Raw genomic sequence first — 26,513 nt, 5'->3', positions numbered from 1 at the left:
TAGAAGAAACACAAGTAGTCATCTGTCAGCAGCCTCCACCAGGACATCGAGGAGCAGGACGGTGGAACAGAGTGACTGCTGGATGTGCAGGACCTGATTTCATACTGGCAGCTATCATTCAGGCCCACATGGCTCTCAGCAAGCCATGTCATTACTCAGGGGATGTTTCTCAACTTCTAAAAGGAGCTCATAACATTTAACTCAAAATATTGTGAATTAAACGAGTTTGTGTACTTGATAAAGCTTAGCCTGGTGAGTGCTGCTCAGGGCACAGGCATAGTAAATAATCATGACCTCATCCATCCATCCATCCTTTATCCTTCAACTCAGATCCTGTCTTAAGGAGCAACACAAAAGTGCTCATATTACCGCAATGCTATTCTCAGTTTAGGATGCTTGTCCCTGTGCTGATTTCATTTTACTCTTCCACTAGGGGCACCGTTATCCTGAAGAGATGAGGATGATGACACAGACAAGAAAAGCGGCCGTGCAGAATCCTGCAGCTACTAAATTGAAGGTCCACTCAATCCAGACTCCAGGACTGACCCGGACGAGTTAGCATTCTCTGACTCTGGTATTTTGATAAATGTATTTCACCAGTAAGATCCTTGGTAGTGTAGAACTCAGAAAGTTTAAGAATTCTCCTAGCTATACCTTTGAGGATCAGACAAATTCCTATTAAGCCTGAAGTTCAAAGCTTGGCATCAGCAGACTGGGTTGGTCACTGCCTCTGCCCACCACTCTCCTCCCTCTTGGGAGCTCCCCCCACCAGATGGCTGTGTCTTCACCTGGCTCTTCCCTGCTGGGAGTAGCCCAAAGATCCGTGCATCTCCCCTCTCTGTCTAGGGCCAACATCTAGCACGGTGCCAGACACACAGAAGAAACTCTGCCGGAGAAGGAACCAAGAACATCACAGGAAACCACTCTCCATTGATCCTGTAACCAAAAGGTGCTAACGTCTTACAATCTGTGAAGCACAGTCACCAATGAGTCAGCTTCATGGAGCCATGTTACAGTAAAAAGCAGCTCACGCTGCCCGAGGACTCCCTCTACGCCAGCTTCACATGCTTGAACTCCCTGCACACGACAGATTCAAACGCTGCCATTTTATAAATGGGGAAACCAAGTCACGGAATGTCTACACCACCTGCCTGAGACAGAAGGGAAGGGGCTGAGACTGGAACCCAGGAAGCATGGAGCCCAGCCAGTGTTACCCTGGTGGTCATGATTAAATAGGGCTCACATCGTATGCCTGAGCAGTGTACGTGTGATCGTGGATGATTCACGCGGCGCATCTCCCGTAATCCTGCCAGGAAGCGTGAAGAGTGGCTGTCTTTATCCCTGTATCACAGATGAGGAGGCCGAGGCACAGAGAAAGCACAGCATCCACACGGGAGTGCTGCAGTTGGAGAAGCCCGTGGCTCTGTGGCTTCCCCCACTCACCCCTCCAGGGAACGTGGCGTGGTGGCTCCTCCCGGCACCTCCCTCCGCCCACCCACCAACCCATCTGTGTCCTTCTAAAAATATGTGCTTTGGCTCATCCCTATGGTAATTATCTCTCTCCTCCTGCTCCCTCCGGATTGCAGGGAGGCTAAGGGCCAAGACACATTAGCATGTGGTGCCAACACAGGGGGAGGACACAGGAGGGGCAGCTCGGGGCGGACACCTGTCACCTGTCAGGGCGCGGGAGGCCGGCTGGGGCTGGGACCTGGCTCCCTCCTGGGCTGCAAGCCACTCCTCATCCCCCACTTGTCCTGAATGGAAGCCACAGTCCTCTCTTCACCTGCTCTGCGCTCCAAACTCCTGTCCCGGACCCCCTCCTACCAGTTCCCATCTTCCCGAGAAGGGAACGTCAGCTGCAGACTTGAATCAGACTGCCTGGATGTGAGTCCGAACTCTGGCTCTGCCACTTACCTGCTGTGTGATCTAGAGCAAGTTACCTGACCTCTCTGTGCCTCCGTTTCTCATCGGGGAGCAGGGACAGTAGTACCACCAGCCTCGTAGGGCTCGGGGAGAACTCCATGAGTGAATTAGGCAAATGCTCGTGTGGTCCCTAGCACTGGGACTGCTAGAATTTCCTATACTCAGTGTCTGGTTCAAGGTGGTGTGGAAGGTTGCTAGGAACCTTCCCTTCACTGGGGAAGGCCGATCAATTCCAAGTGAGCGAGAGAGGTCGTCAGTGATAACCTGATGCATTCAAGGAAGTATTTGGCAAACTCTAGCAGTTTACTGTTGGTTACCAAGTCCTTATGATTGTTCCTCAGAATTGATGGGGGCAAGTTAGAAAAACACAAAACTGCCTCTGGGGACCTCGAGTTTTCCCTGCCTCCTGCGTGTGGCATGTGAGGCCCTGGGCCTCCTCCCCCACACACCCACCCCAGAGCCCTCGCTCATCCCCACATGCGGCTTTCCCTTCCCTCTTCCGTGCCCCTGGACACACTGGCATTCATCAGGGATTTACAGAGCATTACTTTGTGCCAGCAGACACTGGAGGGGGGCAGAGCCAAGCCCCCTCCTTCTTCCAGGAGCAGAGCCCAGCATGGAGCCCAGGGTGACCACTGACCACCTACCAGGCCCTTTCTGAGGGCTGGACACTATTCCAGCATTTCACCAATTTAATTGCTGGATCTTGCAACTTCCCCTCACTTTCCAGATAAGCAACAGGCCCAGGGGAGGTGAAGGAACTCACCCCATCCACAGAACAAGTAAGACGCAGCTTAACTGCAGAGCTTAGAGAAGGAAGCTTGATGATGGGCCAGAAGGGGCCCCAGGGCCTGCCACTCCATGCCTGTGGGCTCAAGAGCTGGGTTTCTCCAACTTTCTGTCCTTATACTCCTGCTTAGTCTCCTCATCCCGTATGGAAGTTTAAGACCACAGGTTTACTGGGTATCTGTTTCTGGTCTGCATGCATATCTGTGTGTGATATATAAAGAGGAAGGGGTTTCGGCATCCCAAGAACCAATGTTTGCCCCCTGGGGGTGACAGCACCCCCACTGGGAATGCATGCCCCAGAGGGCCTGGGCTTTGGGGCCGGCCCCCAGGGACTGTCATTGGTAAAGAGCCCAAACTGGGGGTAGCCTCCTGGTCCCTGCATATCGGGATGGTGCTGATGCCCCCAGGATCTGCAGGTGGACCCCACCAATGGGAGAGTGAACGCAGAACACACCACTCAGATCCGTAAGCCGGTGCGTGCTGTCGGATGAACAAATGCCACATTCTAGAAAGAGGAAATGGACACGGTCAGTGAGCTGCCGCTATAGAGTGGGAAATACGAAGCCAGGGCTGAGATGGAAACCCCAGAAAGCACGAATACTCTGCTCCTGAGCATGGATGTTACCCTGGAGCCAAACCCCCAGCACACAATGTATCCATCACTACACACAGGGGACTCCTGCCTCAGGGCTGAAAGGTGGCCTGTGTCCTGGTCTGAAGACTGTCCTTCGTGCTCTTCCTCAGCCCCCTGGGACCCAGGCCCGTGGGTGTGGAAGGCGTCTGGAAACCCTGCCCCCACCACAGGCTGCTGAGTTAGGGTGGGGAGCGGGGTGTGAGCCACTGTGGCCCCATCAGGGGAGAAAGTGGCTCCTTCTGGTGAGCTCCAAAAAGATGCAGCATTCCAGGGCCTAAGACCCGCCCCGGGTGCCTCCTGTAGGGTCCTGAAGACAAAGAACATGGCCATGGTAGGTGTAGGGCACTGAATTTGGTGTCAGAAAATCTTGGGTTCAAATCCCACCTACAGCTCTTACCAGCCACTTACCCTAGACCCAGGAAGCCCATACATATCTAGGTTACATGTTATCCACTCATTGGTTTACTCCATACCTGTTCCAAATATACATACAAACACATACACCATACAAAACAAGCCAGCCACCAAGATGAAGTGCTGTGTAACAAACACATATTCTATCGATACGCTTATAGTTGTGTTGGAAGTAGTTTAAAATATACACAAAATGCTATTAACAGTGACTCCCTCTGGAGTGTAGGGGGCTGGGGTGGAAAGGGAATCTTCTTTTCATTTTAACTCTGCACGATTCCTTTTATCATTAGCATGGATCACAATTGTGCTATCTCAACACAGGACCTTATTTGGAAATGAAGTCACTGAGGATATAATTAGCTTAACGAGGTCATTCTGGAGCAGGGTGGGCCCCAATCCAACACCACTCATCTTCTTATACAAGGGGGACATTTGGACATAGAGGCGCACCCACGGGGAAGACACCAAGAGGGAGGCAGAGATCAGGGTCGTGTTTGCACAAGCTGAGGAACATCAGAGATTTCCGGGAAACCACCAAAAGTGAAGTGAGAGGCATGGAAGTGAGATTCTTCCTCACGGCCCTCAGAAGCAACGAACGCTGCCCACATCTTGATCTTGGACTTCTGGCTTCCAGAATGGTGAGACAGTAAATTTCTCAGACATTTAGCCTCCAGAATTGTGAGGCAATACATCTGTCGTTGAAGCAACTAAATTTGTGGTTCTTTGCTACGACAGCCCCAGCAAACTGATACGCAGATCACGCAGCAGATATGAGAATGACCTAAAGGGACGTCGTCCAGGGCCCCCGCCATGCCAGGTGGCCCCTCTCACATGTCTGCACTGTGGGTAGGTGGTCCTAGAAAACAGCCTGGGGTGTGGGTAGGAGGCACTAGTGGGGCTTGGGGCCGTGGCTCTTTTCCACCTGCTAAGACATACTGCCATTTGTCAACAACACCAGGGTTGATGCACCAACCAAATGTCACTGTGGTGACAGGCTGAAACACTCACCGGGGGCCCCCTCAGTCCTTGGGGACCCTGTGGCCCTGTGGGTCCAGAATCACCCTGGAACAGAGAGACATCACGTTATCAGAGTGGCTTCCTGGAAAGGACAGAGACAAAGTTGCAAATGTGGACCAAACTTCTTCTAGTTCCCCACGAGAACTGGCTAGCTGTCCAAATGCTTCATCACTAATCTCTGGAGGTTCCAGGTACGGACAGACTCATCTCCCGTAGATGAGTAAATGCACACACACGGTTTATTTATTTTCTGGCTTCGACATTTTGCACCTGATCCCACAGTGATTTCCGGTAGCGCCATCTTGAACTAAGGGAAATGACCAGAGAAGAGAAGCCGTCTTACAGTTCTGTTCCTGACTCACTGGACAGTGACCTGACCCACACTTGCTGCGCAGTCACTGGAGTAAGAAAAACACTACCCATGCAGCCGGCCCCTGGCAGGGTATAAAGTGCTGGTGACGCGGTACCACCTCATCTTCCGAGCGGCCTCACGGCATGGGGGTAAGTCTCTCCCACGTTATGAAAGAAAACACTGAAGCGTGGCCGTGGTCCTTACGGACTAGACTCAACCACTCTAGGAAATGGAGCTGTACAATGAAGAGAGTTACACCTGTAGCTGAGACGGAGGGGACGAAGCGTTTGGCCCCTGATCTGGCATCCTGGGCTCCCGTCCCAGCTGCTGCCTGACCTGGGGGGGAGCTGAACTCCGCCACACCCCTGCCTGGGGAGCTCCTTTCACACACGCTGCTGTAAGCTGAACTGAGGGGGGATGGATTTTCAAGCTGCTCTTTGGCCTTGAGAGGCCGGGGTGTCTTTGGGGTCAGGGCTGGGGAGAGGCCCCGCCCAGGTCTACGCAGCTGCTCTGTTTTTAGCTGCACACAGGGTGTGACCGGTTTTATCAAGCTGACTCTGCTACTGAGAGGAGAGACATGGGAGCTGAGTGGCACTTCCTCTAAGACCCCTCCCAGCTCTACCATCTCATGGTGGCGGATCAGCTGAGAAGACCATGCGCATTAAGAGACGCGGGCGGCTGGGGCGCCTGGGTGGCTCAGATGGTTAAGCATCTGCCTTCGGCTCAGGTCATGATTCCAGGGTCCTGGGATCGAGCCCCACATCGGGCTCCTGGCTCAGCAGGGAGCCTGCTTCTCCCTCTCCCTCTGCCTCTCTCCCTGCTCATGCTCTCTCTCTCTGTATCTCTGTGTCTCAAATGAATAAATAAAATCTTTAAAAAAAAAAGAGACGCGGGCGGCATGCCCTTCACTGGGGTTTAAAGGCAGGTCCTGAAGGAGGTACTGGGGTCCCAGGACCCTGTGCCCAGGCTCCTGACCAAACACCCACTCCCAGGAGGTCAAGTGCTGTCCACACATGTCGGCCTGGCCCTGTAGGATGTCACGTATGATGTCTGCTCTCCCACGGGGTGCAGAGATGACAGAGCCAGCCCCAGGCTGCCTCCTCCCACCTCTGACAGCCCGGGCGACCACCAGTAAGTCCCTGGACCTCTCCGGCTCTCGGGTTTTCTGTCTGTATGACTAGAGTAAAAGACCTCTTGCCTGATCCCTACAGCAAGCCAGTGAGAGCAGGTGAGAGGTATGAAGTGCCACACAGCTCGTGGTAGTGGTGGCCATGATGGGTTCCTGAGGCTGCAGAGCAGTGCAGCTGGAGAAATAACCTAGGAGAGACTCTGCAATTCAAGCCCACGTGAGGCCGGACCCAACAGGCCTCCACGGATACCAACAGCTGGATCACCATGAAGTCAGCAAAGCCTCCTTAGCTACCGTGTGCCACAGGCGCCGGCCTGTGAGGCCGGACACCCAGATCCCAGGGCCCCCTCAGGACTCCAGGGAGGACCCGAGGGGCTGGCAGGAGAGACAGCACTGACCAGTGCTGAGAATCCACCTCTGCAGGCACCAACCCCCCTCCCCAGGTAGTTTCACCTGACCCCTAAGCGATGCACACTTTCCACTTTCTCTCCACCCCCGCCCCCCGCAGGCCCAGCCAGGCCCCACAGGATACCCACACTTACATCTTTTCCGGGTGACCCTTCCCGGCCAGGGGGCCCCATGGCACCAGGCTCTCCCTAAAAGGGGGAAGCAGAAACAAAACACCTGCTGTGAGGGAAGAGAACGCAGAATGCCACCTGCCAGGTCTCTGCACACCTGCCGGGGAAAGACCCAGGAGCACGGCCCACCAGAAAGAGCCCCATGGAGTCCTGGATGGAGCCGGGGTCTGCAGGGCCCCCACAGCCATCTTCCAGAGCCTGGACCCTACTGTGCCTCTCTGACCTGCAGGCACACCAGCAGCCAAGGGTCAGGCAAACGGGCTTGGAATTCTACCTCCTCACCCGCTGACCCATCAGACATCTCAGCTTTCCCATCACTAAACAGAGCACGGCCGGGGGTCTAACCAGTGGTCCTCCGAGGTTCCTTCTGTTTGGGGCATCTGAAGGTCAGGGAAGAAGCTAAAGGGTAAGAGTGTGGGCTCCGGGGTCTCTCCACCCGGGACGCACCGAAGCTCTCCCCACATTAGCTCAGGGCCTGTTGCACAGCTTGTGCACAGCACAGCCAAAAGGGGCGCCCTGACTCCAGGCTGATTGGGTCAGACAGGTCGCACCTCAATGTCTGGCCCCCAAAGGAACGTTTAGAAAAACCAGACCACGACTGGGGGTGATGCTTCCCATGATGCCCACTGTCTTCTCTCAGGGGACCAGGTGCTGTGCTGGCCTGCCCGGCCAGGACCCCCCGTCTAGAAGCACCAACTCAGTTCCGCCTGGGCTGACCTCCACGGCTAGACGCCCACTTACCCGGGGACCGGGTGCGCCAGAGTCGCCGGTGCGTCCTTTGAAGCCCTAAAAGAAAGAGAAGTTATTCCACCCAAGAGCAGGCTGATAAGTTGAGAAGTGGGTAGTGGTCCAGCCGAGTCCTGCCCCCGCTCACCGTGGCTCACTGGACGCCTCCCATTCCGGACCCCAGGCTAGGCCAGGCCCTCGATGCTGGAGGACAGGATGATCAGGGGCACCACGGGCGGAGCTGCAGGGCTAATCCCACAAATGCTCCAGAGTCGAGGGGTCACCCTACGTGTCTCCTGAGCTTCATCTTCCCCATCTCACACCACCTGGCTTGCAACCCCTCGGCCTGGCCCCTGGGGCAGGTGCTTCCCTTGTAGACAACAACACTGCCTTCACCCCAGAGGTGGGTCTCGGGTGCCTTCCTTGTTCCTGGGGCTGTGGCCGGTCCCACCCAACACCCTCGTCCTGGGCCACGGTGCTGGGCCTCCCTGCACATAACAGCAACCTGGAGATCTATTACTCGAGCACCGAGCCCTGGGAGCTGAGCAGAAGCTGTTAGCAGAGCTGACACGATCATTTCTAACAGCCAGACCAAGCTGATTGTGTAATAATCCCCATTTCACACATGAGAAAGCTGAGTCTCTGAGAGAGAAAATACCCGCTCAGAGTCCCAGAGCCAGAAAGTAAGCTGATTCAGATCCAGCGGCTCTGCCCCCACCCTTTCTCCACTGTTCTCCTTGCTCGGTCTGGGGTTCTACTCCTGGCAGGTGGGAATGGCCTCTCTCCAGCCCTGGTCTCAGAATGCTTTCCCCACCTGCTGAGACCCAGGGCATTCATGGTCTCCACCTGAGGGGCACCTGCCCACCTGGCCACCTCACTGCGCCACATCCCAGACCCAGTGTCCTCGGTGGACTGCATACTCCACACCTCCCTTCCTGCTCCATGTGTGTCCTCTCTTCCTGGCAGACCCCTTGCTCATTGGGACATTGCTCCTGGCTGGAGGCCTCCTCCCTAGCAGCCTCCTGTCCCCAACTCCATCTCCCTCACTGCTCACATGGTCACTCTCAAAGGCCCTCCTTGTACCTTTGTCATTAGGCATCCTTGCCAGAGCACCACTCTGAGCTCCTACAGCCCTGAGTGCCCTAGCCAGCTGGTCCCCAGCCAGTGGCTGGCACAGAGCAGGGACCTGGGTGGGCAGATGCCTGTGCACATAGCTCAGTCAGGGGGCCCCTGAGGCGGGGCCCGGAGTGAACCTCCCTTGTCCAGCACCCTCACACAGATACAGACGGGCCGATGCGGCACAGGGAAGTGGTTAGGAGAGACTGGGCTGAGGGCCTGTCCTGGCTCCTTGCCCGCAGTGGGGAGGGGAGGGAGCAGGGCAGTAGCAGGGGAGGAGGAGGAGGAGGCAAACCCTTGCGTGGAGCCCCTGCCACATCCTGGGCCGCAGGCGTGGCGCCCTCATCGCCCTGTAACAGGGTCCTGGGAGACGCATCTTATTTCTCCCATTTTCTGTAAGAAACAGGAGGCTCGGGCCTCTCTAGCACATTTAGAAGCAGGAGAGTCGTGATTCAAGCCCAGGTCTGTCTCTCTGCAAAGCACGCCCTCCTCAAAGTCACCCCTCAACTCAACGAGGCAGCCGTTTGTGGCCAAATCGGACCCTCCAGGGCCAAGCCCAAATACCTCCTGGCTGACCTTGCCAGGCTCTTCTCTGACCTTATGCCCTGATTTTAGGTCCTGGTTCCAAAAAGCAAATGAAGACTCTGCTGAGGAGAAGACCACACCAGGGCCTGGCCATCCGAAAAGAGAGACAACCTAGCGGCCTCCCTTATGTGGGGGTTCTTACCCTGGAGATGTGTTATCTAGCCTGCCTCTCCGGACATGGGGAATAAGAAAGTAGGACCTCTCCTGCCTCTGGGAGGGGGGCTCTGGGGATGCTTCGCAAGTAGCAGGCGGTGTGGTGACAGGTGCATGCTCTCAGAGGTCCAGAGATGCAGGGGACAAAGGAGGTCAGGAGCCCCGCCAGACGTTTCACACCCCTGCAAAGCCCCCAGCTAAGTGGCTGCATTTCACCTCCCCACTCTGAGCCTCGGGGGCCTCAGCTGTAATGCGGGGAGGTGTCCCCTGTCTGATGCGCTACAGTAAGGATGAGATGAGACGCTGCCACCCGATTCAGGCCTGTCACGGTAGCCAGGACGTGTCAGTGGCAGGCGGAGGAGGAGGTGAAGGGAGTCAGCTCGGATTTGATCCCAGATTCAACCGCTGTACCTTGGAGAAGTCAGCTTTCCCCTTAGAGTCCTAACATCATCTATAAACTGAGAAGAATAAAGTACCTGCCAGGCATCGCTTTGCAGAATTAATCTATGGAAAAGGGCCTCATGTACCATTAAGGCTGACTTTGGAGTCAGGTATGGAAGAGAGCCATGGCTCCCTACTTTGTAGCTGTGGATCTTGGGTGCTTTACTTCTCTTCACTGGGACTCAGTTTCCACATCTGTAAATGAGGATAGACCCTACTTCTGCAGAGTTGCCATCAGCATCGAATAAGAGATAAACCGTGCTCACCGCTGTTCAAAACAGGCCACTTTTCTTTCCCTGGAGAGGGGCAGGGCCTGCCTGGGTCCCAGCACCATCCTCAAAGACACTAGAATCCCCAATCCAGCCAGCTCAGAGCCGGGACCCTGGTGTGCTCTCCTCCCGTATGATCATGGACAGAAACACCAACTGAGGGAGCTTAACAGACTGTGCCAGGCACTTGACTGATAATTGTACCTTCCATCATCTCCTTTAATGCATACAACCACCCTACAGAAGGGGGAGACATTCCGACCCCCACTTCATAGAAGAAGAAACAGAGGTTCAGAATGGTCCCTTGATGAAAGTAAGTGACCAAGTAAAAGCTGAACCCACATTTATCTATCTCAAAGACTGTGTGGTTCTTCCAAGCTTGGCTCTCTGACCTACACCTTGCCAGCCAGAGGACCTGGGTCTTCTTTCACCTGTTTGGGTTTCTAGCTTCTGCCCCTGCACTGAGGTAGGATTCCTTGCAAGTCTCAACTGAGAAAGGGGTCTTGCCTCAACGTGGGTCCCAGCAAATGGATCCCCTTGGCTAAAAGGAAGACCCTCTCCTCCAATAAGCCAGGAACCACCTTAAAAAAAACTGGCCACTAATTCTGTGTTTTAATTCTGACACAGGAGGTAGTATTCCCCACTCTTAGATTTGCTCTCCTAGCACAATCAGGTGAAAGGCAAGGAGATTTAGGAAAAAGGAAATTGATTTTTGTGTTTCAGTTCCTTCTTACTGAATGCTGGCCAGGTGAGTTATTGATTTTCACAGAAAAATACATTAAGGAAATAGAAGTGGCATTTTGATCTCCTACTTCTTGCCAGATAAGTGGGTTTTAATTGTCATTAAAAATAATATATTTTTTCCTAAAAACAAATTTATGGGATTATGTAAGCAATTTTTAAATTATGAAGAAGTAAAGCATTTAGCAAAAAAAAAAAAAAAAAAACCCAACCCCAAAATATACAACTCATTTTTATAGAAAAATTATCTATGCATGTTTACATGTACATTAGCCTGGAAGCTGGAAATAGATGGATATATAAATATAAACGTCAGAATTCATACATAGAAAAGAGTCAGAATTCATACAGACTTCATAATACATTCCTAAGATCTAGAAAGAATATACGTAAATGTTAACAGAGCTTTACCTCTGTGTTGCAGAATTACGAGTAACTCTATTATATTCTCTATAACATTATTTTTCTTATTGTTTTTATATTTTTGCCATCATTGTCATTGGTATACAATGAGAATGGGTTACTTTTATAATTGGGGGAAAAAAACCTTTAGCCACGGAAAGTGTTCAAAAATAAGATTTATTTTTAGGTCCTATCATCCAGAGAAAGCCCATTAAAATCATACTAAATAGGTTAAGAACAAAGAAAACTTAGAATAACAAGATGGCAACAATGGTTGTAATTTTGAAAATACATTTTATAGCCACGCTCGTGAAAGAACTGAATTTATTACTTCGTAGAAGCACCGACGTCTTGGAAGAGAGGTACTTCTGGAAATCCAGGGTGGGGCGGGCACAGCGTATGAGCCGTGCGGCTGACGGCCGCGTTCTACATGGACAACGTGCACACGCACACACGCACACACACACACACACACACACACACACACACTGGCACTTACAGGTGGGCCTCGGGCTCCCTCCAGTCCTGGCAGACCAGGCTCTCCCATTTTGCCCTGAGAGTAAAGAAGAGAAGAGTTTGGGGCCATCGTCATAAGGATCTCCCTGCTTGGCGCCTGTCACACTTGCCCCAGACCGTTTCTGACCCCGCTGACCACCTCCGCGGACGCTGTGCCCCACTGCAGTGCCCACGGATCACGCCAGTGTACCCAGCTACCATGCTCCTGGTTTCCTCGGACTGTGCTCGTTGCACAGGTGCGTTCTCTGAACCCACTGTTCCTAGTGGCCCCTGATCGTTCTCAGAAGCATTCTGGTCTGGATGCAGAGTCATGCAGACATCCTCATTATGAATGACTCTGTACTCATTCACAAAAGCACCTCAAGGCAGCCATCAACTATCGCATGTGACAACAGGGGACACTGAGGCTCCAAGAAGCTAGCGCTTCGCCGAGTTAATGAACAGCACGGCCAGACTGAATCCCAGCTGCGTGCACCACCCCAAAGGATGTCTTTCTCGTCCAGCAGCTGCTGCGGACAGGGAAGCCTGTCATCTACCCCTCCTTTCCCCGGTCCAGCTTCTCCTAATGCCGAGAAGTTATGGGGACACTCGGGCTATTCAAAGTCCTCACCACCAGCATCCCAGTGCTTCCGTGGGCAGAACCAGCCACAAATAACAGCCAATGGGAGCCTGGCTGCTGAGCCCAGGCGATGTGGTCAGCGTGGGGGTGTGGAGGGGCAGGGAGATAGTGACAGGGCCTGTCAGACTGATGGAAGATGGGGCAGCACCTGGCCCCACCTTCACTGTGACAGGAGGGCAAATCCCACCCCCCAATTTCCACTCCTTTTCACATCTTGTAAACCCCAAGGATCAGACGGAGCCCAAGAGCAGGGTAGGAGAGGGAAAGGGGCGTCCTTGGTGGAGGGGAAATCTCAGAAAAGAGGACACACAAAGCTCTAACTTCCAGGTTCGTGTGTTTGGTCCAAGCACTGCTGTGTGATCTTCAGTGTCCCTTCCCTTCCCTAGATCTGTTCTCAGTTGCAAACTCAGCACAGTCGCCCTCATGGGACTCTGTGACTGAGGGTACATGGCCTAGCCTGGTTCCCATGCTTTCCGCAGTCAAGTGACATGGTCATCGTTGGTCCAAGTCACCAGCAGGAAAATGGTAACGCACAGCAACTCTTGAGGGATTTCCACATTCCAGACACAAAATGAGTGCCTCACACGGTAAGTCGCTGGGTCCTTACTACAACCCAATGAGGGAGGCGCCATTGTTATCCACCAGGCAAAACACTGAGGCACAGAGAGGTTAAGTGATCTGCTCAAGGTCACACTGCTGGGGTTCTAATCCAGGTATTTTGGCTCTAGAGTCTCCGTACATCATCCTACACCACAATTATAGCTCAAATGCCTCCTGATAAAGATTACACAACACGCAACTCAAACAGCTGCCTATGTATCTACACATCTCTCTATCCACATCCAGTCATCCATCCATCATTTATCCACCTATCTACTGCTGTCTGTCTGTCCATCCATGTCCCTAACACAGAGGAACTTGAAGGACTACGCCAACGTGAAGACGAACTGCCTACTACCTGTAGTGAATGCTGCTTCCCAAGCAGGTCCCCTTGGCTCACCGAGGAGGGCACCTGTCAGCGCTGAACAGCTCCCGCCCAGGCTGAGGCCCATGCACAGATCGGCCTTCGGGGGTGTATGACACCGAGGTGTGCAAGTTAATGTGCGAGTTGCTGCCTCCCGGAGCAATCCTCAATTTCAAAAGGGCTTCAGGTCTATGGATGGATGAATAGCCTGGCCGGGGTAGGAGCAGGACGGCAAGTGTGCTCCTCACCAATTCTCAGAGGGTCTGCAGTGACCGTGGCCCAGCTGCCCGCCTCACTCGCCTGACGTCCGTGGCTTTCCTTCTCTCCTTGTCTCATTTCCTCCTGCCCTCGGTGCTTCCTGAGGTCACTTCCCAAAGACCCCACCTGCAACATAATCCTTGTCTCTAAAAGGGCTGCTTTCATGCGACCCGACACCGCTCATTCCTATGCCAACTTCCTAAGCAGCTCAGACAGAGAAGACATCACACTGGCCACAGGCTGAGATTCCAGAATGCATGCCTGGAGGACTCTGGCACGCCCCCGGGTGGGAGCTGCTGGGCCACCTCTTCCAGCAGGACCAGCCCTGCCTCCTCAGGGACTGATGTCCCCCCCATGTACCCAGTACAGACCTGGTCTCATATTGCTCTATGCCTGAGGCCTACCTGGAGGAGGTGATCCATAAACAGACCAAATGAAGACCACGGGCCCCAGTCCTCCATAAACGTCAGCTCTCAGAATAACACTCCTGCAGAAAAGCTGACTTCCTGTTCTGCAGTACTGACCTTTGGGGTCAGCCTCTGGGGCGTGAGTCCTGGCAGCTTCATTTACCCGCTGTGTGACCTCGGCCAGCCCACTTAACCTCTCTGTGCGTTTCCTCATCTGGGGCAATAATGACACCATGCCCCATGGGGATTTTCTGGGGATTACTGTAGAAAATGTAACAAAGCGTCAGTACCCCAGCCCTAGGTGGGCACCCGGTGGTGATATCTGTCCTCTCTCGCCTCCCACATTTTCACCCCGCTAACTGCCACGTGCCCGCCACAGACCACTCTGCTGGGCCTCAGCCTCCAGCGGCTTGGCGGGCGCTCTGGACTCTGCTCGCTGCCACGAGCGCTTTCTTTTGCTCTCAGCAGTGTATTCTGGTTCCAGCATCTGGCAAAGCTGAAAAATGTTAAAGAAGGTGCTTCTGGCAAGTTGCGTAAGATGCGGAACGAGTCATAATAGTTTATGACCAAACAAATTAAATGGAACATAAACCTCGCTGTAGAAAATTTTATGTTATCCCAAGCCGCGGCTCTAAGGGCTCTGGAGCCCTGACCTCACCAGGAGTCACAGCCGGGGGCTTGGTGAAGTCATCAACAGCAAGGCAAGCCTGACGCCTTCTGCCGGTTTCTCACCTCACTGGGTTCTCCGGCAACTCTAGCGAGTTGCTACTATGACTCTCGTTCTATTGAAAAAGCATCTCGGAGACGCTTCCCGACTCACCCCAGGCCCCGGGGCCGGTCTGGAGTGGAGCCAGCGTCTGGAGCCAGGGTCTTCTTCTGGCTGTGCTGTCATTTTGGCATAAAATATTTCGGTTCATTTTAAATTACATGTTATCAGCAAGCAATGCATACTAATGGCTCGATAATAAAATCACTCACCACAGAGCACAGACTTGCCTTTGCGCCCCTGCGCCCCTTCTGCCCAGAATCACCCTACAGTGGATGGTGACGACCGTTAGAGGTGCTTTTGGAGTCCCCCGGACTGCCATTATGTAAACACTAGAAAAATACACATAGGCCTGCTTTTATACTAAACAGGGCAGGCTACGCACACCGCTCTGTGCCTTTGCTTTTTTACTTAACAATCCATCTTGGAGGAGTTTCACGTCCGTGTCTGGAGGGCGTCCTCCTCCTTCCTCGGGGCTGCTTAGTATGCGACTGGGTGCGCCCCATCACTAACTACTCTCCTACTGGTGGGCATGCGGGGAGCCGGGTCTCGAAGCCCAGACACCACCTTCCAGCTTCCCCTCGAGGCTGAGGCTGTGGAAGGGATCTGGGGAGACCAAGGTGCCATCACCACGGGCCCCGACCCACAGGGGAGAACAGTGGCCAGCTGTGGCAGGACAATGATGAGGTCACAGATCTGGGTGTGCAGAAAGCCCTCACACTTCCAACCAACAGCTACTGAGGCAGAGACTTGCTCACGTGCACTCCGTCTGCCTCACTGTGTCCTGGACAGGTAACGTTAAAGAAAAAGAAAAAACAAAACAAAACAAACCCTACAGCTCTATACCAGAATTGAAGAAAGGGCCAACTCCCATCACCTGGAGCTGATGGGAGAAGCTCAGGGCTTCCGTGGGGATAACGGGCTTTCAGGCATCAGGTTTCTACTCCAGCGGGGCCTCACCTGCCCCAGCTCCCCTCCCAAGTCAACGGGATGGAGGCTGCATGGGGCAGTAAGAAAAAATGCAGAGGATGGGCAGAAGCCCTGGGATCAGTTCTGGTTCTGTCACCAGCCCACTGTGTGACTTTGGGCCCATCACTTCACCTCCCTGAGCCTCAGTTTTCTCAGCTGTATAATGGGGACAGCAGTGTTCACCCTGCAGGGTGGTCAGGAGAAATAAATGAACTAACTCTTACTATGCCTGAGTCATAGTAGCTCCTCGACACAGAGCGGTTGTTGCTGAGAAATTACTCATCTGGCCTGTACAATTGTAAGAAATTTAGAGCCCCTTACCGGCTCGCCGGGGGGACCTGGTTTTCCATCTCTGCCCTCTTTCCCTTCTTCTCCCTGCAAGAGAAATCAAATTAACCGTTATCTCTGGCCAAGGGTGCTGGGTGGAAAGATGGGGTTCTGCTGGGGGTGCACGCCTAGTGTGTGGCCACAGCCGCCCTTAGGGGCTCCGGGGGCGTGTCCACAGACAGAACTGGTTTGACATCGTGGTTCCTTCCCAACACCGCAACTCTGGCTTGGATCTCTGATCCGCAGAGCCTGGCACAGAGTGGAAAAGAAATGAATTGCAACAGCATCATTATCAGTGCTATTGATCTAAAGAAGCCCTGCACTGGACATTTCCCAAAGTCGAACTTAGGACAACGGCGCCTCATAGCTGGGCCTCCTGGATTGAACGTAGTGATGAGGAGGTAAGGACGCGGCTTCCGACAGAGATGGTGAGGAGATGTAGGAGAGCACGGGGCATAGCCCCGGGAACATACCGGGGCTCAGAGAATGACAGCAAGGTTTCTGCATGGACACTTGGCCTTTCTCTCTGTGAAATCTAGCTGTGATGCCCCTCCCTGTAACCAACCTCCCGCTCTAAGGGAGGACGCCATAAGCCTCGTGTTAATCCAAGAGACCAGTATTCTTCAGGAGCCTCTGCAAATGGGAAAATAATTCTGTACAATGACTATGACATCACACAGACTTGGGTTCCAATCCTGGGCCACCTGCACTGGGTGGGGTCTGGGGAAAGAAAGCCACAAGGCAGCAGGACAGAGGGGAAACTGAGTCAAACCAGGCTAGGTCTGAACCCTGCCTGCACTACTAGGCATATGATCTTGGGCAAGTTACTGGTATTCTCAACTCCTCAGTTCCCTTCTCCTAAAAAGAGATGGCAATCCTGCCCCGCGGCATCGCCAGGCGGCTCAGAACCGATGCTCCAGCTTGCGAGGCTGAACAAACCAGGCATCGATAAATGGCCCCAGCAATGGCGCTCCTCCTGCTGCTGCAGGCATTCGTGAAACCGTGCATGATTCCTCACCAGTGCCTTCGACGTCAGCGGCTTGGCACTGCTGGGAAGCCACTGGGGACAGGAATCTTAAGTTTACTGGCCACCTGGGCTGCTGGCCGATGCTCAATGGCACCCGTAACTCTTCACGAACGCTGCTCCTGGCACAGCCGCCTTGACCACATACACCTGCAGGGCTGCTGCCAAGGCCAGGCTATAATGATCCTCTTTTGCATTCTTTTTTTTCCCCAGAGAGGGCGAGAGAAAGGGGGATGGGGGTGGGGGCAGAGGGAGAGACAGAATTCCAAGCCCGCTCTACACCCAGCACAGAGCCTGATGCAGGGCTCAATCCCAGGACCCTGGACCCTGAGATCATGACCTGAGCTGAAACCATGAGTCAGACGCTTAACCAACGGAGCCACCCAGGCGCCCTTGTACTGATCCTCTTTTCAAATAAGAGTTTAACCCTGAAACCACTCCTCCCCAGGCATGCAGCAGCAGCAGCCGTGCACGGAAGACAAAGCCGATGCCGCAGGAAGAGACACGGGCAGACCTGCAAACTCTGGCTGGAGGCTGGCAGAAGACACCAGGACTCCTGGCACAGACATGAGGTCGCTGGGAAAGGCGCGAGCACCACTAGGGGAAAAGCAAAGGTGGGCTGAGTGTGGCCTAGCGAATCGTGTGAGAAGGAAACGTGGCTTTGCAAGAGAGAAGGGCTGCCCCTAGCTGACGGGCTGCTGACACCGTCAACATCTCAGGGCCTGTTTCTGCACCTTCAGTAAACTGCAGGGACGCTCTCACCTCCTGCAGGCAGAGGAATATATAGGGTCTTTCTGGTACAGAGCGTGATGCGGAGCTGGTGCTTAATAAATGGTGAGGTGTGTTGTTCCACTTCACACAACGTCATGTGGGTGCTCAGTGAGTGTCCGCAGGAGGTTGCACTGCAGCCCTCACAGCCCCTGCCAGACGTGGAAGCCACTTCTTAACGTTCAACACTTCTTATAGCCAGTTCCTCTACGTAAATACGTCCGTGTCTTTTTTTTTTTTTAATATTTTATTTTATTTATTTATTCATGAGAGACAGAGAGAGAGGCAGAGGGAGAAGCAGGCTTCCCGCTGAGCAGGGAGCCCGATGCGGGACTCGATCCCAGGACCCTGGGATCATGACCTGAGCCAAAGGCAGACGTTTAACCATCTGAGCCACCCAGGCGCCCACGTCCGTGTCTTTTATATGTTGTTCCTTCTACCTGAAAGACCTTCTTCCTGCCCCTTCTCATCTTTCTCTGCCTAGACTACTTGACCTTGAACACTCTCCTTGAGTGTCACCTCCCCAGATATCCCTTCGGGTCTGGCGTGGGTATCCACCCCTGGGCTCTGTGGCCCCTGGGTCCCCCTCTATCATATAGCGCATCATGTTTTGTGTCAATGGTTTCTTCCTTTTCTCTTTGGCTTCTCCATGAGACTTCAGGCTGCACGCGAGGGGGATGAGGGCTGGGTCCTTCTGGTACCTCGCATGCTGGCCTGGGTCAGTACTCGGCGCTGTGCTGGCACGGGCGTGGTGCAGGTGGACAGAAATGAACAGGCGTGTGTGGTCGCAGACCCTCAGTGCTGTGACGGCACAGGGGCTGAGTGCTCCTGAAACACAGCTCAGTTCTACCCAAGCCACTGCGGAAGCTCAGGGTGCCTCCTGGAGAAAACCTTCAGCTGGGACCCCAGGATGAACTGCTGAGGGGGCCCGAGGCGTGGGGTACATGCATTAACGTGCGGAAAGCTCTCTGCACGGAGCCCGCCAGGGGGTGAGCACCGTGCACAAGAAAGCGATGAGGATTCTTATTGTCCAGGCAGAGGGAGAGGAAGCGTTTCTGAGGCAGGAATGCTATGGAAGAAGCAAAGGACGTTCAGGGAGGCTGGGAGTGGGGGTGGGGTGAGAGACAGGAAAGCAGGGTCCATTCACGGGACACCAGGGAGGCACACACCCAGGCTTGGCTTAGGTTTGAGCCACAGGATGGGGTCTGCATAGTACACATAGTCACACCTAAGGGCAGGTCTCTCTTCTCCTGCACGCTAAGACTTTAGTGGTAAGGGGTTGGCACAAATCCAAACCGGGACTTTCTCTCCCTAGCTTCACTATTGCTAGAATTAAATAAGTCAGTTCTTCCCAGCTGCCAGGACAGACTAGGCTACTGGGCTGCCGTTTAGACCAAAAGGGGTTTCACATCCCTGCACAGGTTACTCAACCTCGGGGTCTTGTGGCTGTAGGGACCATCGATGGTGCCCAGGAAATGCCTCCTGGGTGGAGGGGGGCACTTATCAGCTACTCCAGGAGGGAGGGCTCTCGCAGAACAGTTCATTCATCCACCTGTTTCTTAAATTACTATTTGCTGAGTGTTCACTATGTGTGGGAAGCAAAAGCCTGGTCTTCTAGAACCCATGGCCTAGAGCATCGCCCCATGATTAGCAGGCACTCCTCTCTATTGTCCCCAGGTCTAGCAAACAGTAGGCTCCTAAAGATAGTTGGTTGAATGAGCGAATCAATTAATGCATAAAGGAGGTGGTGGTCACTAATCAAACCACTACACAAATAAAGATGTGCTACGGCTCAGATGCGTACTCAGGAAGAAAGGAAAAGAAACTAGGAGAGCGGGCCCCAGCCTGGGGGGACAGAGAGAACTTTCCAGGGCTGATGCCTGAGATGGGATGGGAAGAATCAAAGGCATCAACTGGTGCAAGAGGTGAGGAAGGGCATTCTGTGTAGACAGAAATGCATGTGCAAAATTCTGTGGTCTGTAGAGGAGAGGATGCAGAGCATTCTAGGAACCAAAAGGAAACCAGTATGGCCGCAATAAAGCCCATCATCATGCAGGGAAGGCGTGGGAGACTGTGGCCAGTAGAGGCCCCAGCAGTCGGCCCAGGCCAGTCCACGAGCCCCACAGGGATTCATTCTCCACAGAGAAGGTAGCACATGGCCTTCTCTGGACCAGCCTTATTACTAACACCCTGAAGAGCTCCAACCCACTGGGAAGTAGAGTGAATGTAAAAGTCCAGAACAGTATTTGTAGAAAGTAATCTGGAGGTATGTATCAAGAACCTCAGACATTATCGTACCTGACGAGTCAACCCCACCTTTGTGGACCATCGAATAGAAAACAGAAAAGGGCCATGCATGCGGACGAGCTTATTATAGTTTTCTCCAATAACTGTACAATTTCTGAGGCCACAGAGGAATGATCATATATATTATGGTATATTTATTGGGTAGAGCCTATGTAAAATTTAATGAGCACATGAACATTTAACACCAGTGTGGGAAACAAACTGTTTCTATTCTCACAGATAGTGAATTGTCACAGCTGTGCACGCATATGTGTGTGTGTGCTGTCTCAACTCTGTACGTACACGCGTGTGTGTGTGGACAGAGGCAAACGCCATCTACACAAGTCAACAACAGCACCTACTGCATGAAAGAATGAGGTTAAGACTGACCCCCACCAAAAACATACCTGGCTTTGGTTAGTGATTATCCTTCTCATTTTCTGGAGCCCTGAAAACTCCCCTAGGGACCATGCCTTGCTTTAACAGTTGTGGAATCTATTTTTGTTTGCTCATTTTTGTAGCGGAGAAACCATTTTTTTTTTAAATGCCACTTACTGGGATTCCGGGTAATCCAGATGGACCTTGGGGGCCAGGAGGACCTTCTTTCCCCTAAAAGATCCAAGACATAAAAACACCATTAAATCTTAGATCAGCTTTTCTGGAAGTACATGATCTCACATAGAATTGCCTTCATGGACTGGAAGGGGTCTTCGGCGAGAAGCAATGGGTGCTTCTGTCTCCCGGCTTCCCAGGCACTGCCTCTCCCCCCCACCCCACCCCCAGCACCACCACCACAGGCAGAGCATAATCACGCAGGTGGGTACGCAGACAGGGTCTCATTTTGGCTATGTGACATAGACTCGGGGGGAATTAAAGATGGAGAAGTCTGGGGGGAAGAAGATATTCAGGTCCTGGGGTCCACAAGACCTGGGTCCAGCTCTGCACTCTGTCCCTACACTGCCTGAAATTCCGGTCCTCACCACGCGGCCCAAGACCAGAGCATCTGGAGCTGCTGTGCACACAGGACCCAAGGCGAGTGAAAGGCTGACCAGGGCCTGAACAGATGGTCTACTATTACCATCCTCTTGTCTGGAGGGTCCCAAATGTTCTACCACCAGTAGCTCGCTTTTAGTATCTCTTTCCCCCCACGAAACAGAGCTTGTGTTTTGAAAGACTGTATTTGCCAAACCACATTAATTCATACTTCATTTTCCATTTTATGCACCAAAGATACACATCACTGCCAACCACAGCTTTACATCAGGTGACGTCATCAGTGCCTTCACGTCTCTCTGGATGAGCATTCTGACGTCATCTGTGTCTCTACCATGTTTAGAAGCCCCTACAACTTTATAATCTCTCCCATCACTGTTCCCTCTGTGATAAAATGATGATGTCAGGTTTTACATTCTCATCCACACAGAGTGAGGTATTCTTGAGGGTTGTGATGTTAGCTTCTTGCAAGAAAAGCAAAAGGCAAAACTACTTTGATATTTAATTCAGATTTATGCAGATTTTATACATTGTCTTGTGAAAAGGGTCCAATCAGGGGACCCAAAGCACATTTCCTTTATGAAGTGCTCCTTAAACTAATAAAAACTCCACAATTGAGTCTTATCTCCCCACCTGAAGAAAATGGAAGATATTAGCAATACGTCATTAAGAGATGAGAACTTTTTCATGACCCCTGGGAATTGAGGAAGGTTAGACCGTGTTTGAGGTTTACTACTACTTGGTTAAAACCTTTTCTCAAAATCAAAAGGAATAGCACTTTACGCAGTCACGGTTGAAGGGTTACTCTTAATTTTAGAAACTGGAATGCTCAGGTGATGCATTTGCACTGACAACAATTTGGCATGCCCTGCATCTCTGTAATGTGATGAGCCATGATAGCTGAGGTCGCCCAGCCATCATGCCACTTAGACCAACACAAAAGAGCAACAGTAAAGCAAAAATATTCACCGCCTCCCATATCACAAAACCTACAAACACGTAACTGAGTGGGTATTTTTGGGTCAACTTGGAACAAATAGTCATCTTTACAGATTTTTAAATATTGATAATAGAGCTCCCTGGATTCCTTCCTGAATGTCTATGGTTCCATAGACCCTAGGGATAGAGCCACTATTGGTCAGCAAAATGCAGCCCTCTGCTATTTTTGCAAAAAAAAGCTTTATCAGAAGCCTTCTGTTGACCTATTGACTGTGGCTGACTTCACCTTACCAGAGCAGGGCTGAATTTTTCCAAGAGAGACCACATGGCCCATCAGACTAACATATCTACTGTTTAGGGATTTTTTTGCTTCCATCTGATGAGCTGAAGACGCACAAGGAGTCAGCATGCTCGTTCCTAAACCTGTTTGCATTGTACAAGTTGTGGTTTGCTAGGGAAATTACACAATTTAATTATTCATTAGGTAACCCCATTAAATTTAGGTGGAAAAAGAAAAAGAACAATTTTTAAGTGAAGACTTCAAAAATATTTTATAAAGATGACTCACTATCTAGATCGCTGTAATAGGATAGCTATGAAGGTTTAGAAAAAAAAATATCCTAACAATCCAGGATCCAGGATTCTACATTCAAATTGCTCCACAGGTGTTTTTACATTCTCAAACCACATAGCAAATGAGTAGATGTTCCTTTTACAAGGATAATGACAAGAGACTCCATGCTGAGGACCCAAAATCAAGTAAGGCCTTCATTTTATGTCAAAAAGATTGGCAAATGGTTTGTATGCTTCAATTCAAAATATAATGGTAATGTTTTCAGTTTTTATGTATCTTTTTTTTTTTACTACGTCCCACTTAGCGTTCCTTATTTCTTTTTTTAACTACCAACACTCATTAGTTATGCTAAGAAAATCTGGGGTATATTCTGGTTTGATGTATACAGTGGAATAACAGGACCCCAGACAGCTCCAAGCACAGCCATCGCTTGCCTCAGGGTCCCCCACGACAGAATCAACGTCTCATTCAATACAGTTTAATTCTGAAGTACCTGATGATTCCTATCTGGGTCCCGCAACTGATTCTCCTCGAGCACACAGTCCATTTGTTTTTATTGGGGAGATCTTTTGCCATCTGAGAATCAGTAAAAAGCAGGTGGGCTGCTTGGATAGGACTGGCCAGATGAGGAAGGTAAGACAGTCCACGTGGCTGGCAGTTTTCAAATCCAACACCCCTGCAGCCCCACCCCAACCACCCCAAACAGCCGGTCAGTGAGGAACGGCAAGAACATGGAGTTGGGGGTTTCCCAATTGACTTCACTCCCAACTTGGATACTGATTTCTTGTGTGGCTTTGGACTAGTGAACGAGTCCCACTGGGCTTTGTCCTCCTCGTCCTAGGATGGGGAAGCTGTCCTAACTGATCCCTCAAGTGTTCTTGGCACTAGAGTCCAGACATCCCAGGGCAGGGCTGACCTGCTTGCCAGCTAGCCAGCTTGTGGTGTGACTCCCCTTTCTTACTTCCCTCCCCTCTTTGGAACGCTTGGGTAACAGGGGCTACTCCTGCCCAACGTGCCTCTTGATGCACACAGTAGCCTCAGCATGGGTCAGCTCCAGCTTCTCTACTCTCCTGGGCCTGTGAGGAGAGAACCTGACACAGGGCCTGTGTGAGCTGGTTGTAAACCAAATTCTGGAATCACGGATTGCCACATCATTCAACCAAACCTTTATTTTTGAGGCAAGAACCCGGGGCTCCAACAGAAAGCGCCCCCCTCCTGCAGTTTCCTTGCAAGACCGTTCGTGAATACTTGGGATGAGTGAGCCAAGGAGGTAGGGAGGACCAGGGCAGGGATGGCAGACACCTGGGTTCCGGGGATGCCCAAACACAGACTCAAGGCAGATCCAGTCCACTGAGGAACTTACCGGCGGCCCTTGGATTCCTGGAGGGCCAGCAGCTCCAGCAATTCCGTCTGCTCCCTACGGATGATAGAGCAGGAAGTTAGTTTGTTGTACATTGCACCATGGTCATTAGCGCCTCTTTGTGCACGAAGCACATGGTGCACAAAGGTGCATCCTGAGCCCCTCCCTGGTGGCTGGAACCATAAGTACTCCGACGTGCTTCTGCCCTCCCCAGCAGGTGGGGCAGGACTCTGGGAAGACAAAAGATGTTGGGAGCACAGAAGCCACATTGCACAAAGCATTGCACAAAGGACCAGAGCATCCACAGTCATCCCTAAGACAACGGTAAACGGTCTCACTTCACAGTGGACGTTTTAGCTAATATCAGGGAACATTTCAGGACAGAGGCAAAAATGAACTGGATTTATGTTCCAGGTCATCAAGGAAGGCACTTGGTTGTGTCAACCCAGGGATGAGAAATGCATGGACAGATCCATGAACAAGGAGCTCTACACAGGTGAGTAAGTGCAGCAGAGTGAGCCCAGATCTGCCTCTGCTGAGGGCTCTCTCCCATGCTGCACCCCCCCACCCCCCGTAATCCAATCTCCCGGGGCTCAGATTTCACAGCCTGCCCTCATCCCCATCCCAGCTCAGTGAAAAATCACCTGCCTCCCAAATCCAAAACCCAAGTCCCTGCCCCTTCTAACGTCTTTATGCTCCTCCTAGCCTTGTCGCCTTCTGACACCCTAGTGTTTGTTGACTATTTGCTTTATTGGGAGCTAAAACAGTGCCTTGGAGATAGTGGGTGCTCACTATTTCTTGAATAAATGAATAAATGAAAAGCTGGGCTGGCTGGCAGATGGGGCAGAGATTCTTTAGACTAACGAATACACTGCTTCTTTCTAGCTTTGCTCAAGTGGTACTTCAGTGTCCTTGTTGGCAAAAGGCTGGAAGTGATATGATTGCCCAGGCTGTAAGGAGGGTAAGGAGGCATTGCATTGCCTACAGCATGCTTAGCACAGAACAGAGGGTGTTGGTTGGGGTGCACCCTCCCAGAGCCAGAGTTCCTGGGTCCATGTCCTGGTTCTCCATGTTATTTTACTCCTCTGTATCTCTCAGTTCCTTTGTGCACTGGAGAGAAAGAGAGGACCTATTTCACTTGAGTTGTTGAGAGAACTGAGTAAGGTCCTACCTAGAGTTAGCCAGCCCTGGCACTCACTAAGGGCTCTCCCTAAAGGGTTCTTCGTTATCACAAGCACTGATAACAGCAGTGTGTCTACTGGCCAGGCCATGACTGGGAACGCTGCAGATATGAACTAAGTATGGGAGGACAAATAAGCAAGGTCTTGTAGTACCTTTCCAGCAGTCTTTAGGTTTTTTATATACACTTATCAAGTGCCTATGTCATACCAAGCGCTGGCCAATTGTTAGGGTTACAGATATGGCTACATCATGGGCCTCAAGGAAATTTGATACAGCTATGGAAGATAGGTCTTGCTGGCCATGTAAGGTAAATCCCCAGGGATAAGATGCAGTCAGATTTGCCTCCACCTCTTTCACTAGGTGAGGAGCCAGTAAATGTTCATGAAATAAAGGGATGTTGATAATACCTGCATACATAGCCCAAGATTCATGCCGCTGCTGGGAACCTCCACATCTAGTTCAAACCTAGCAGAACAATGGCGTTTCTACTGGATTCTTCTATATAATTTTGCCAAAACCCCGCAGCACCCTATACCCTGGAACCCAGCTATGTTGGAATTAAATTCCATACAGCGGGTTGGGAACAGGGTAAGGGCTTTCTCCGAAAGAAGGAGGCCAGCTGAGCACCAGGAAATCAACTTTGAAGTAAAAATAATAAAGGAGCCTTATCTGCTTGGTATCTATATCCCTGGTTACAGCGTCCGACATGGAAGCACGTGAAGAAACAATGCATAAACGACCAGGAGGGTTTCCTGCTCTCGAGTTGCTTCTGGATGACTGGCCACTGAACCTGAATGGACGGGCGACTGGCATCCACTCCCAATGACAAAGAACAGTACAGAGCATGGCACAAAGCAGAAGCTCAGTAAACATCAACTGAATGAACTGAACACATTGATCAGATGGAGACTGTTTCTGAATCCCAGATTCATCATCTAGCATGAGAACCATAAACCAGGAGCCATTTCCTACAGCTGTCATAGAGTCCAAAGAGCAATTTCCAAGGAGAGGAGAACATGGTTTCATCTGCACTGGAGATGTGTTATACGCTTTGGAGCGACCAGGGTGGGGTGGGGATGGGGCTTTTACTCCACCTTCACTTCGGGAGCCCCTCAGCTATTAGGTTGCATGGAGAAGCTAAAGTCGTTGTGATATGAAAACTGTAATATGAAATTATTTCCTTCTCAAATGTCCCTCCTCAATTCGCACTAACCATTATCTGTAACATTGCCATCTTGATCAGTTTCTCTTGTGCCTGAGCATCAGATGCCACAAAATCCAGGAACACAAAC

General features: G+C 51.8%; 1 protein-coding gene across 1 annotated transcript in view; it reads right to left on the bottom strand.

The window, feature by feature from the left end:
* Window positions 1–26,513, bottom strand: part of COL22A1 (collagen type XXII alpha 1 chain) — a 250,581-nt gene that overhangs the window by 17,327 nt on the left and 206,741 nt on the right. The window contains exons 49-55 of the mRNA XM_078071952.1: window positions 24,043–24,096; window positions 20,729–20,782; window positions 16,090–16,143; window positions 11,769–11,822; window positions 7,578–7,622; window positions 6,801–6,854; window positions 4,769–4,822 (exon numbers count right to left, since the gene is read on the bottom strand). Coding sequence (XP_077928078.1) covers window positions 4,769–4,822; window positions 6,801–6,854; window positions 7,578–7,622; window positions 11,769–11,822; window positions 16,090–16,143; window positions 20,729–20,782; window positions 24,043–24,096 — 369 coding nt within the window. The remainder of the gene's footprint in view (window positions 1–4,768; window positions 4,823–6,800; window positions 6,855–7,577; window positions 7,623–11,768; window positions 11,823–16,089; window positions 16,144–20,728; window positions 20,783–24,042; window positions 24,097–26,513) is intronic.

Source organism: Halichoerus grypus, chromosome 5 (genome assembly GCF_964656455.1).
Source record: "Halichoerus grypus chromosome 5, mHalGry1.hap1.1, whole genome shotgun sequence".
Lineage (NCBI taxonomy): Eukaryota > Metazoa > Chordata > Mammalia > Carnivora > Phocidae > Halichoerus > Halichoerus grypus.
This window is presented reverse-complemented; position numbering and strand designations above follow the sequence as displayed.